The sequence below is a fragment of the Paramisgurnus dabryanus genome, chromosome 14 (assembly GCF_030506205.2).
Source record: "Paramisgurnus dabryanus chromosome 14, PD_genome_1.1, whole genome shotgun sequence".
In the NCBI taxonomy this organism is placed as follows: domain Eukaryota; kingdom Metazoa; phylum Chordata; class Actinopteri; order Cypriniformes; family Cobitidae; genus Paramisgurnus; species Paramisgurnus dabryanus.
The window spans coordinates 6,684,370-6,698,115 of NC_133350.1; the positions used below are offsets into that span (position 1 = coordinate 6,684,370).

At 35.5% G+C, this 13,746-nt stretch overlaps 1 protein-coding gene across 2 annotated transcripts; it reads left to right on the top strand.

Moving 5' to 3' along the window:
- The first annotated feature begins 3,579 nt into the window (after positions 1–3,579).
- Positions 3,580–8,341, top strand: stx10 (syntaxin 10). 2 transcript variants are annotated; one of them, XR_010520907.1, is made up of 8 exons: positions 3,580–3,698; positions 4,271–4,440; positions 4,899–4,993; positions 5,073–5,237; positions 5,463–5,569; positions 5,715–5,809; positions 6,367–6,546; positions 6,667–8,341. XR_010520907.1 is itself a non-coding variant. In XM_065241050.1 (7 exons), the coding sequence occupies exons 1-7, from the start codon at positions 3,664–3,666 to the stop codon at positions 6,441–6,443; spliced, it is 744 nt and encodes a 247-aa protein (XP_065097122.1). In that variant the 5' UTR covers positions 3,580–3,663; the 3' UTR covers positions 6,444–8,341. The 2 variants fall into 2 exon arrangements, 1 of the variants encoding a protein (XP_065097122.1); XM_065241050.1 differs by having other exon boundaries at positions 6,367–8,341.
- The last annotated feature ends 5,405 nt before the right edge of the window (positions 8,342–13,746 follow it).

Consider the following 13,746-nt stretch of genomic DNA (forward strand, 5'->3'; position numbering starts at 1 on the left):
TTCTCAGGGTGAGGTTTTATGAGAGCTTGGGTGACGTAGCAAGTTTCCATTCCCCGAGCGTATAAACACGCCCCTCCCACCCTGTCAACGTACGTCATCATGCCACAGCGCTACTAAAGTATCTTAACAACATACTGTTTGTACACAGCAATTCCAACAATAAAAAAACCATTAGGACTGCTTCCGTGTGTGTCTTTTAATATATCTACATATAATAGCCTACCCTGGGCCCTATTAATGTTTTTCTATATCTTTTTTTGTTGAACTACAATAAATTTTTTTTTAAATATGTATGATGTCTGTAATGAATAAATATTGATTTATAATATCACACATGAAAAATACTCTACTGTTTACTATAGTACACTGTGGTAATTTGTAGCACACGTTGTTAATATACTAAATTATTCTGTAATATTTACTGTAGTGCATTGATCAACTGTAGTAAATACCGTAGTATATTGTAATATATTCTACAGAAATTTTACTACAGTTTACTGAATACTAAAGTATAGCCTACTACAGTATTTATTTTTCCAAGTGGTATTCATTACACGTAGGCTGTATAGTGGAAATAGTAAGCATGTGCATCATTTATAAAATGATTAATTGATTACTCAGCAGCTTAATTTTTGTAGTTTCATTCTTATTAGTCAGTCAAACTATCAACAATCTACCAACAATCCTTTAGAAAGCTGTATCGATCCACTCCCATTGTTTACAGTTCTTCGGAAGACTCGTACACTTTTTTTATTTTTGCTCGACGTCACTCTATGACCATATTTGGAACATCCGCCGGGTCTCCAGGGAGAGAGCGGTGGAAACGCCGTGACGCGCCAGCAGCTGCAGCAGAGGCTGTGATCGTGTCGTCACCTCAGCACCATATATGGACTTGTCACCGGTCCAACTTCACCGCCCCTTTTGCTCACATGAGCGTAAATGAGAACCAAAGCGATTGAGGTCAGATGGCAGCTTGTCACTCAGATCTATTTATAGCAAAGGGAACTCTCATGGTAGTTGCAAGGTAGAAATTACAAGCTATTGTTCGTGTACGTTAGGACGTTATTGCATTGAACATTGTACTTGAAGTATTGACTAATGAGCAAAATGCAAAGAATAAAATGCATATTAGGATTTATTGCTGACTTAGCATATTAAAGTGCCCATGAAATCAAAAATAATTTTGTGCTTTCAGTGTGAATATGTTATTTTTTATAGTGCTTTCACAGTTTTGTATTGTAGCAAAGGAGCAATACCCTTTACAAAAATTTTAAGTTTAATCAAATTGGCTGTCCAACTCATTTCAACTTACTGTTGTAACTTTTGACTTGTATTGACTTGAACTAAAATAAAGTTGAAATGTAATTTGGTTAATTAATTCAAAAGGTTTTCAATTGCGCTTGGGTTTTGATCAGCTGTCAGTGTTTTATTATTCATCAAATCAATTGCTCTAAAAGTGATCGAAACATATATTTGTTTTTTGTATTTTTATGGTGTGGAAATTTATAATGCTTTTTTAATGCTTTACACGCTGTCACAAAAATGGTCCCTAGCTGTCACTGGGGCAGTTCTTCCTAGGAGAATGGGCCTTTTGTCTGGTTTATGAGTTTTTGTGTTAATAACAAAAAAATGAAGAAGGAAAAATGCTATTCTATAATAACACCAAGGCATTTTACCTTACAAACATGTTTTGTAAACAGTGACTAAACATGCTGATTGTCAAGCCATTGCTGGTAAAATGGCTTCCTCGTTCCTCTTCTCTGACAACCTACATTTCATGTGACAAGGCTTCCAATTAGCTCCAACCACACATATCTTGACAAAACAATGCCACTGATATATATTAACATAGGCCTATGTCAGTGCAAGATGTTTTCAAATGAGGGCAACCCAAGCATGCATTTTAGGTAAAGCATGATTTGCCTGATTTATAAGCTTTTGCTTAAAATGGTACAAATCACATCAGCTGTTGTTTTAAATCTATTTTCACATTCACTGTATTTTGTGAGTACAGTTTTAAAGATGTTTCCCCCCAGGTATACACTATATATGTTTATGCTTGGCAAAGCAGCTCACAGGAATGTGTCGTAAAACACACACCTAGTGCTGCAGGGAAAATGAGGGGTTTGGAGAATATCTGTGTGTGTGTGAACAGGAACTTTAGGGAGCAGAGAGTGTGGAGATTAAGGAAGGCAGGAGACAGGAAGGAAAGCGTGACTGACGGAGGTGGGGTAGGAAGTGAAGGAGAATAGTGTTAATAAAAGGGAAGAGAGGCGACTAGACGACAGGATCTCAACCCTAGCTGGCAAGGAAAGACATATGGGAATACAGTAATTTTACACACCTCTTGCTAAAAATTCATGTTTTCACCAGAACAAGTTTGCCCTGTGTTTTATGCAAATATAGACCAGTTACTTTTTAAGTTGTTAAGTCATGGTTACTGCAGCAAATGTGTTGTAACCATTCTGTTTGACATGCAATGTTACAAATATGGAAATTGTACTTATTATTGAGTTTCTATAGGTTCAAGAAAAAATTTGAAGAATAATTTTGACAATTAACAATTCAGCATCACTCCAGAAAAACTTAGTTAAAGGACAGTCCCAAAACAGATGATTTATAGTCTCAGAAGAAACTTGACAAAAGGATCAGGATGTATCAGTGTCATTTCTTAATTTCTGTAAAAAGTGCTTAACAGGATACAATTTGTGGATAATTTTATTTCTTTAACTTTATTTGTCAAGAAAAAATTCTGAGGGAGTGTAGATTATTTTCTAAAGATTATTTTCTTGAAACATCTAAATCATTTTCCACAACTTAAAGTTGATGTACTATCACAAGGGTCTTGAAAATGTATTATGAAGGTTGAAAAACTACATGGTGTCGCTTTAAGTAGTAACTTTGATAACTAGTTTGATGACCCTTAATGTCATATCTGGGCATTGTATTGGATAATTAGATTTACAGAAATTGATCACTTAATGGATACAGAAAGACCCAAAGCAATAGACGAAAACATTTAATAAAGGTTTTGTCCCCGTTTATATTTTTTATTTTATTATATCTAATAACAAATAATATTTCAATGATTTCTGACCATTGAATTAGGATATGTGATTTAAAATCTTGTAATCTAAGATGTGACCCTTGCCGTGAAGCTTCCGGAGGTCGCATTTGCAGGCTGTATACGTCATCAAGACTGTTTTATTTCAGAATATTAACAGTTATAAAGTTGACAATTATTCTTAGTTAATATTAAATTGTTGTAATATACTTATGACTTGCAAATTTAATGCTCAGTTAACTTTAATAAACCACGCTTGATGAGGTATGCAGCCTGCAAATGCGACCTCCGGAGCCAGCAGACTTCGCAGAAACGGACATTACCACATGCAAGTTTACAGGAGGTTGGGTTTGCTCAAAGCACAAATTATTTGTAACAATCTAAAAGCCATTTTCAATAATTACTAAAATAATTAAAGCATGCCTTGGTAAATCACATTGTCATTTATAAGGCAAAATAATTTAGAAATATGCGTGGCTAAAATATACCTCGCAGCTTATTTTGTAAAGACTTTTATTTTGAAAGCTCACACCCACATCGCTTTTGTATGGTATGTCTTGCCGCTAACTTCACATAGCTCCCACAAGAGAGGGGCTAAAATGTCGATGGAAGATCCGTTTTTCGTGGTTAAAGGGTAAGTTAAGTCATCTCTCTTTGTTCCAACTTTCTTCTCTGTTTTCTAAAAGAAATATGTTTATAATGGCAGGTTAATAGACGTGTCAGGGAAGCTGTACGATCACCAGATATCATAGCTACAGTTAAATGCCACACTACGAGTGTTTCCATGTTACTTATACATCATAAGTGTATAATTTTGTAACGTTTGCATAAATAGGGCTGAGATTATATATTAAGTTTTATAGGTCGGTGATGTTAAATTGAGTTTGAAGAGTTGACAAGGTGATGTGATGTTTGTCAAGTGTAAACACAGATTTGTGTCTAGCACAGTTGGGTGATGTGTTTTGAACTCCTTGTCTCCTACCGTTCCCTTTACTGTTCATATATAAACCCAAATAAACCATATTTATCTGGAGTATTAAAACATGTCTGATGTTAACACAGTGCATGTTTAATGCCTTATTTATTGTATAAGCAGTAATAAACAACACTGGTAGGCTATTACAGTTGTGCTGTAACGTAGTGGTTACTGTTGATAACCACTTTTCACTTTATACTCATATCGTTTTAAACCCCTCTATCTGTCAGGGAGGTCCAGAAGGCCCTGTCCAAAGCACAGGGGCTGTATGAACGCTGGGAGGAGCTGCTCCAGGAGGAGACCCCTGTTAGTAGAGATGAACTGGACTGGAGCACCAATGAACTGCGTAACTGCCTGAGGGCCATCGATTGGGACCTTGAGGACCTACACGAAACCATCAGTATCCTCTCAAGTGAAAGAAGAGGAAAGCGAAGGTGTCATGAGAAAGTCTAGACTTCAGAAATAAGAAAGAAAGAAATAGGATTCCCAGGATTATGGAAAGTTTAGAAAAAATTGATAATTTGTGACCCTACCTGTGAAAACCCAGCTAAAGTCATTTTTTTATATTGACTGAGAAAGAGGATGTCATCAATGGGATTTAAATTTTATATAAAGGTCATTTAATGCGATAATTAGATTATGAGACTTTAGTCTGGCTCTCCTAGACAGGGTCACATTTCTGTAGTAACCATGCATGTTTATTTAATTAAATTTTTGTGTTTGTATTTTTAGAAATTATTCTTTGTTATATGATTTTATGGAGGAATCATAGCTGGAACATGAATTGAGTTAAAATATGTAGACATCTCATTTTATTTTGTAGGCAGATATTTGTTTTATAATCCTTAACCGTATAAGGTATTGTGGAGGCAAATCCTGGGAAGTTTCGTTTAGGCGAACATGAGCTACAGGAGAGGAAAGACTTTGTGGTGCGAACGCATAAATCTGTCCAGGTGCCAATCATTCTCCTGTTCGTACTCATTTCTGATTTTTTATCTGTGCATGTATTTATGAACGTGTTTATGTGTGCAGATGATGAAAGATCAGCTCGCAAGTCCTTCAGCTGTTGCACAGGCAGAAAGGAAAAACAAACAGGCTCTGCTGGGAACCACGGTGAAGGATCGCTACGCCGGTCTGGAACCTCATCTGGTGTCTGGAAACTCCAGATACATTCAAGAGCAACAGGAACAGCAGCAGGTAAAAACACAGTGCTTAACACAATTAAACTGTGTGTTTACTTAAAATCAAAAGCACAAAAATATTTCATATTAACATAACATTTCATGCGTAAATTTGATTTAAAATATGAATTTTGTAGGTTTTAAAATGAAATAAAAAATCGGAATAATTACTTATGCAAAGCATCATGGGAAAATTTTGCTCCGTTATTCATACATGTTTATAATATATGCTTCTTCGTAGTTGATCATACAGGACCAGGATGAACATTTAGAGCTGGTGTCCGGCAGTATTCGTGTCCTAAAGGACATGTCCAGCAAGATAGGAGATGAGCTGGATGAGCAGTCAGTGTAAGTTAAGGACACATACATGTTTGGGTACTTTAGATACACCAATGTCATGAGTTTATTGATACAAATGTATAGCCAATTTAATTTATAAAGATGTATGTGTGTACTTGCATATATATTTGTTCATCTGTTTGTGTTTTTCTAGTATGCTTGGTGAATTTAGTGAGGAAATGGACCAGACCGGTTCTAGAATGGACTCGGTGTTGAAGAAAATGGAGAAGGTTTCACACATGACCAGCAGTGAGCGTTTTTTTTTTACTGTGTGTTTAAATGGGACATATCATGAAAATCCGACTTTTTCCATGTTTAAGTGCTATAATTGGGTCCCCAGTGCTTCTATCAAACTAGAAAATGTGAAAAAGATAAACCCAGTAACTTAGTTTTGGTAAACCATTCTCTGCAAGCATGTGAAAAAATTGGTGAAATTTGGCTCCCCTTGTGATGTCAGAAGGGGATAATACCGCCCCTTAATCTGCACTATTCAACCACAACACTGCCATTTAGTGCAGAGATCAGCTCATTTGCATTTAAAAGGACACACATTTTTGCCCACACCTACAAAGTGGCAATTTTAACATGCTATAATAAATTATCTATATGGTATTTACATATATACCTGGGGACACCAAAGATTCATTTTACATTTCAAAAAAGCCATTTAAAGGTGAACATGTTACAACTTGGTGTCTAAACCTATTCAGTCTGGTTTTATTGTGTCTACATGCAAGAAATTATTCATTTTAGCTATCATCTAGTTTTTTCTGCTGTCAATGAAAACATTTGTCTTTGTTTTGCAGGTCGGAGGCAGTGGTGTGCTATTGGAGTTCTTGTAATCATTCTGATTGTGGTGCTCATCCTGTTATTCGCAATTTAAACTAGACTGTGTTCCAGTTTGGCCCACTTCAAATGCCAGAAGCCCCCTGGGCTTGTGGAGGAAGAAAACAAGGACTTGTCCATATTTGCTTCTGTTTATCTTTGTGAGAAAGAGAACCGTTATTTTTTCTATTCCTCCTCCCTCACCTTTACATTTTCATCTACTGTATAACCCAAATATCTGTTTCTGTCTCTCATAGTTTCTTTCACTGTTTTTGAATTAGACTCCTTGTTCTCTGCAAGATGTAATCCAGAACTTCACAGGTGCTGAGATGGAAGTTAACTGTTGTTATATTTCTCACTTCTTAGATTTTATTGTGGTACAAAGCTCAGTCATGATGAGGAATTTGATAATGCGTTGTTTTAATTTTTTAATTTTCAAATAGAGATCAGATTGTGATAAATATGTATGCTTTTCAAAGACACATGCATAAGTGGTTTGTTTTCTAAACAAAAAGTGGAAACCATGAATACAAAAGCACAAGGAAGCCTCCAGAAATCTATATTAGTCACTGGGCGATTGCTTTTAATGTAAAATTCATACAAAAAATCACGGTAAGACTTTACAATAGAGTTGTTTTAGTAAACATTAGTAAATGCATTAACTAACATAAACAATATCGTTTTTCAGCATGTATTCATTTTTGTTAATGTTAATACAACTGTTCAAGTTAGTTAATTGTGCATTAATTAATGTTAACGGTTACAATGCTTGATTTTATAAACGTATTAGTTAATGCTGAAATTACCATGAACTAAGATTAAATTGTAAAGTGTTACCAAGATGATAACAGCGTTAAGATGAAACATATATAGCATTTTTTAAGTTACTTAGCTTTATCAGCGGAGTTGAATAAGGTTAACTGACTTCCCAGCCATTTTCCACAGTTTGCTCTCTATGAATTGATCTCTATTGCATTACCTCTGCAGTCTTACCAAATGATGTCTTGTAGAAATTTTATGACGGAAAAGTTGCATGCACTTTGCTTGAATTTTCCTGGAAGTGCTGCATGCTTGCGTATTTCGGGTATTACCTGCCTTTTTAAATATAATTTAATGACAAACCTTTTAGATATTTGTAAACTTTCACATTGCGTTGGAAAGGTCTATGGAATCATCAGGTTTTAACAGACACACAGCTGGTCCATTTAACCTGGTCTGGGCTTTCATTGCATGCCACAGGGATATTTCATAATCATAACTCCAAAAATAATTTTTTGTTGAATTTTTTTAAGAACACTCTTAATGTTATTGCACTCTAAAACAGTTGAGAGAGTTTATTTTCTGCTTATGAGCTAACAGGACTCCACAGTTATGATTCATATTTGATGTTCATTGTTTGTTGAAAGAGATTGGATGTAATAATGTGCCCCGTTTGTCTATCTGTGGGCATAATATATCGAGCATATCATACTCAGTTCTTGTGCCAATGAGTGCCCTCCAATTGAGATGTAAGGACACTATGTGTCTGTGGGTGAATGTATGATGTTTAGGCCCATCTTGAATCTTTGTCAAACAGAATTTATAGCTGTTTTCATGTTTTTGTTTTGTTGTAAATGAACTGTAATAATCCTTAAATAACAAAGTAATCCAACTTCAAGATTAAATTCACTTCTGGAAGCCTTAATGACCGTCAATCACCACTTCATTTAAAAAGTGGAATGTCGCTTAAACTTATTTCCTCTTTGGTGCCCGTTTAGGGAAGGGGATTTGGTACGCATTTGGTTGTATTTTGCAAAAGCAATGATTGTGATGTCATTTCAGTGCTGCCTCAGTTTTAAATGATTGATTTGAATTCCCTTGTCACTTGTTTTGTAAGCATTTTCCTAAGATTGTATTATATTGAATATTTTAAAGGGAATCTAAAGGGGTTCCTGAATAAAGTATTTACCTTTGACATACATTCTCAGGTTTTTTTTATTTTGTCATAATGAAAACAAAAGCCAACCTAAACTGTTATTTGTAACAAACCTTTTTATTAAGATGTAGTTTTTTTTTTTACAGTAGTTTATGTGCAATTTTCTTTCTCGTTGGGTCACAGTAAAGGAATCCACAAAGTTATTGGCACTTGGAACACAGAGGAAACACAAGGCATGTACTTAGGATGGGTTGAAGGGTACAGAGCTAGGTTTTGACATCAGTAGACTTATGATGCATTTTTTCCATAAAGCAGTTTTTGGGGAATAACATCTCATGCTGCGTGTGAACAACTAACAATCAAACTTTAATAGTGTATAATGTACAGCATATTTATATATAGATATTTGCATTTATACATGTATATCCATATATCTATAGCAAAAAAAAAATGCTGCAAGATCCCCGCGTGACCGCACCAGAGACATGCGCTCCACTGCCACTGCGATGAAGCTCCCCAGCCTCCGATGATGAGGTATAAATCTACCACCTGCATTCCAAATTATAATTCAGCCTCTTTGCAATTCATATTTATTACAAAAAGTAATAAATTATCTGAAAAGTAGCACAGTCATCTCAATGGGTCTCTTACAACACTGTATCAGGGCTCGTGGCATGGGGAGGAACTGTGGCTGAAGGTGTAAGGAGGTAGATCCACACATCTACTTGTGTGTTTGTATGTAATGTGCATTTGTCTCTGGTGGGCAAGGATGTAAACAGAGCAATGCATCATGTTTAATATCAGTACTGTAAGTCTTTGAGGTTGTCAATAGCGCAGAGAACTGGGTGTAGTAAACGCACACTGAACGGCGAGCCACGGCAAGGAGGTGCATGATTGACATATGTTGATAGACATCTTATATAAAACATTCAGGATTGAAAATTACAATGTATCTAAGATATAGAGGTATGTCTTGTTCCAAGTCTTATCTTTTTGTACACGCACCTCTTTCCTATCTACGATATCTGCACGTGAGGTTGAGTAAGTTTATCTCTATAAGACCATAGGAGAAATTAAACAAAATGTAAAACTCCTCATGGTGATCCCAAACTGAAGCAGAGAGAGAAATTTAAGGTGCTATGAAATAGCTTACCAGATATGACAAACATTAGTTTAAAACAAAAACGCCTCCCATTGTTATGAGAAGAGCAATACGGAAAGTCGTTTTATAGTCACGAAAAATTTGATTTTTTTATTCGTGTCCATGGCACGAAATGTAGCTTTTTTCGTGCCTTGAGCACAAATTTCTATAGTTTTTCGTGTCCGTGGCATGACTTTCTTTTTCGTGTCATTTTATGTATTGTTTTCTTGTTTTTTCCTATTTTAAAATCATTGTCGCTTGGGGTTGGGTTTAGATTTGGGGTTTGGATGTACTTTTATGTATTGGTTTCTACATGTTTTTTCTCTACTTTTAAAACTATTCTCGCCTGGAGTTGGGGTTAGAGGTGGGTTTGGGTTAGGATGTCTAAAAATGTAAAAGAAAGTGATTCAAGCCCCAACCCCAAGCGACAATGGTAAGAAAATAGAAAAAAACTATGAGAAAACAATAAATAAAATGAAACGAAAAAGAAAGTCATGCCACAGACACGAAAAACTATTTATAGAAATTCATGTGAGTGACATGAAAAAAAAAACATTGATACTAAGGCACGAAAAAAGCTGAATTTCGTGCCATGGACACGAATAAGTTAATCACATTTTGCGTGACTATAACACGACTTTCCGTGAGATCAGTCTGCGTAATTGACAACAAACAGGAAATCTGCGGGTTCATGTTTATGATTTTTACACCTCTTACATTTTTGTTTATCAGTAACAGTGTAACACCACTCAATTTATTCATTTTTAAAAGTCTCCATAAAAAGTTATAAAACAGCAGATTTCATTCTTAATCTGGGGTCTCTTATCACTGCTTCCACTACTTAAACACTTATTCAATACTAAAATATTGGATAAAGACAAATACAGCTTCAAATTCAGACATAAAATTCAGGGGGGAAAAAATCATCATCTTAGTTTAATATAACTGCACGAAAATCCTCATATTGACAATCTAATAAAGTGTCTTATTAAATATTGATTGATTTGATCGTCACATCAGCATTAACAATAAATCTAGTTATAAATAAAATCAATGGCATCTTCTTTAATTTGGCAGTTACGAACATTTCAACTTTAAAACAGTTTTGTTCATTTTCTTTTGGTCAGGGGTTATTAAATAAAAAAAATTAAATTACACAAGCAGTCAAACTGCGACTTTTCTGTATCGTTACTGCCCCCTAAAGGGGACTTAACTGCATTGCAGCCTTTACTAAAGTCTCACACCAGGTGGCGCCTTCAAAACAGCATGAGAGGCAGTAAAAGTATCATTCAAAGATTTTCTTCACCAGCAAAACATAAAAAAAGACAAAAGGAAGTACAACTATAGAATATTGCTGTTTTTCTTTATCGCCTAAATCTACTCTCCTTCAAACTCACCTTAAAAATATGATTTCAATACAGTAGGTCTCTCTATCCTACTCTAATAGCACCCCTATCCCTTTCCAGCACTTCTGTTTTATCAAAGCAAAAATACACATTTGATGTTCCTTTACAAAATACTAAGCAACTCTAACAATTATATTAAAAATCTGTAGCATAGCTCATTGGCTGAGAACTACTCTACTCTACACTATATTAGAAAAACAAAATCAAACAATAAAACATATAAAAAAAAAAATTATAATTCATATTACATTGTATTTCTGTTTTGCTATACTTACTGTATGTATTAACCTAAAGGACAATGCATGATTTATGATTCTCTCTGAATTGATGGTTTTGAATCAGAGACCACAATCTCAGGGTGCTACCCCCAGGTCAAACCCCTATATGGGATAATTTCATATTATTAAATTGAAGTGGTATGCAGCATACCATATACCCAGTGCACCATCATGTCTGTTTCCAAAAACCAAGCCAAATTCTCCTGATCCCTCCATTTTCCGGTTAAATTCATGCCGATTCAAATACATCAGTCTTATCAAGCTATTGTACTTTGGAGGATCCAGCTCCTTATACGTACACTCTGATGGGTATAAAGAAATGTTTATCTTTCGCTGTATGTAAAAAGTTGCTAAAAAGAGACAAACACAGACTGGTGAGGAATAGTCCAACACAAAGCCATATTTATGCAGTCACCATCAAATCATTTTTAACATGCATCTGTTGTTTGAAAAGATGACTGGCACTCATTCAAAAACACCCCACTTTGTTTGAATGAGTGCATTCATTAGTAGTTGCTTTCACGTTTCGTTCCAAAAGCTAAAAAGAAGTCTTATATTCGGACTATTAATAATCAAAATAAGACATACACGTATATTTAAACGTAAATATGATAAAAGTGAAGTTTACAGTGGCCTAATCAGATTAAGATTTCGATTAGATTTAAGGGTTTGTTTAGTTAAAATTTGATGCCTCCATTTAGGCAACGGCTCACTGCACCAGCTGTGTGTATGCATTTGAGCATCCATCTCCTCGCCGATCCGTCCCCTCCCCTCTCTGCTTGTGTCTGCACTGCATGTTCCTTACTGAGTCAGACATAAACAAACAGAGCTCTCTGATCTCTGCACAGCACACACACACACAGCACATAGCACTGTAACACATCAGCATCACCCACACACACACTCTTTCAGATGTGGATTTGGCGTATGAAAACCATACACATTTCAGAATAGAAAGCCTGACACAAACACTCCCTTACACAGATATGCACGTTTAAATAAACAAATGCTCCGACACAAAGACTTAGCATTGTCTCTCTCTCTCTCTCTCTCTCTCTCTCTCTCTCTCTCTCTCTCTCTCTCTCTCTCTCTCTCTCTCTCTCTCTCTCTCTGCAATAAGAACACGCAGACATCAGCATGCATGTCTCCAAAAATGGAAATGAAAGGCTCAAAAGAAAAAAGTAGAGGTGCACGCATGCGTGCATACAGGCCCATCCAGCCGTTTGAACCCCCCTTCCCATAATCCCTTTCTCTTCGATGTCGCAGAATGTCTGTGGAAAACTCCCGGTCACAGACAAACTTTGATTTAGTTTAGATTTCTGTGCAAATTTCTCACCCTCATCCTATCTCACTGTGATTTGTTGCAGACCATGTTGACGAAAGATTATTTTGATTCAGTGTAGAATCTTAAGCTGGCATCTTAAAAAAGTCATTATTTTAAATGTTAAAAAAAGGCAACACAAACGCGTACAGATTTTTAGTTCCTATGCTTTAGGTTTTGTGTACGTTTGGCATTTGGGGTATTGTTTTTTTTTTGAGAATAGGACTGGGCAATATAACATAACACAACATTCATAATGATTTTGGTGCTGATACAAAATTAAAGTCCCCCTGTAGTCGATCATTTTATCACTTAAAGGTGCCAAAAAAGCATTGGAATAATCTGTTAAATTATTCTTTAATATTTAAGAAGGTATGTAACTTTATTAAGTGCAAGAATTATCCAGAAAAGTTTTCACATGTCCACTTACAACCCTAGGATTTGTCCTTTGAATGAAATGCTCTATTTTTGCCCTATTTGGAAGGGTCATGAATAATAATATTGAGCTCTGCTCTGATTGGTTTGCTCTGCTCTGAGGCTCATGCCAGTAGCTCACATTAGTAAACAGACCATATATTTTGAGCCTGCAACAGACGAACGCTAATTGTTTGAGATCGTTAAAGGATGTTTCTGAGTGGTAAGTTTGTGTTTTTTCCAGTATTGACCGGCAAAACGTAACTGTAGCGTCAATAGTAGAGCTTCAGCCTAAACACTAGCATGTAGCATTAACTAGCATATAGCGGTAACTCAACAGTCACAACTTTGTTTTTAGCATTTTAACAACTTTGTAATTAATTTAATGTGTAATTTAATGTTGGGGCGTTCATCACAACTGTGATGTCACCAGTGTCGGGGACAGTTACTTTTAAAAGTAATGCATTACAATATTAAGTTACTCCCCAAAAAAAGTAACTAAGTAACGTTATTATTTCATGGAAAGTAATGCTTACTTTTTCTTTTTAGTTACTTTTTCTTGGCTGAGGCTTGATTTCTTTCAGGCCTTGAAGGTGTTTTTTGCCTGAAAAGTTCTGCATTCAGAAATTGCATATTTCATCACAAAAAATGTCGAGTTCTGGTCTGCCATCCGAGTTTCTGACTCAAACTGTTCCCACACAGGCGGGTACGCATAGAGTGCATGATGCAAAATTTTCAATTGAAATAATTAAACTAAAAAAGTAACTTGCATTACCTTTTTTGAAAAAGTAACTCAAATATTAATGTGTACATTTAAAAAGTAATGCGTTATTTTACAGGTTACTTCAGAAAAGTAATATTATTACGTATGCACGTTACTTGTAAT

Bases quoted from the DNA above. Each gene is read 5' to 3' on its own strand.
- stx10 (XM_065241050.1), top strand. From the start codon at position 3,664: ATGTCGATGGAAGATCCGTTTTTCGTGGTTAAAGG. The intron at 4,441-4,898 runs GTATCCTCTCAA...TAACCGTATAAG, and splicing joins GGACCTACACGAAACCATCA to GTATTGTGGAGGCAAATCCT. The intron at 5,238-5,462 runs GTAAAAACACAG...GCTTCTTCGTAG, and splicing joins AGCAACAGGAACAGCAGCAG to TTGATCATACAGGACCAGGA.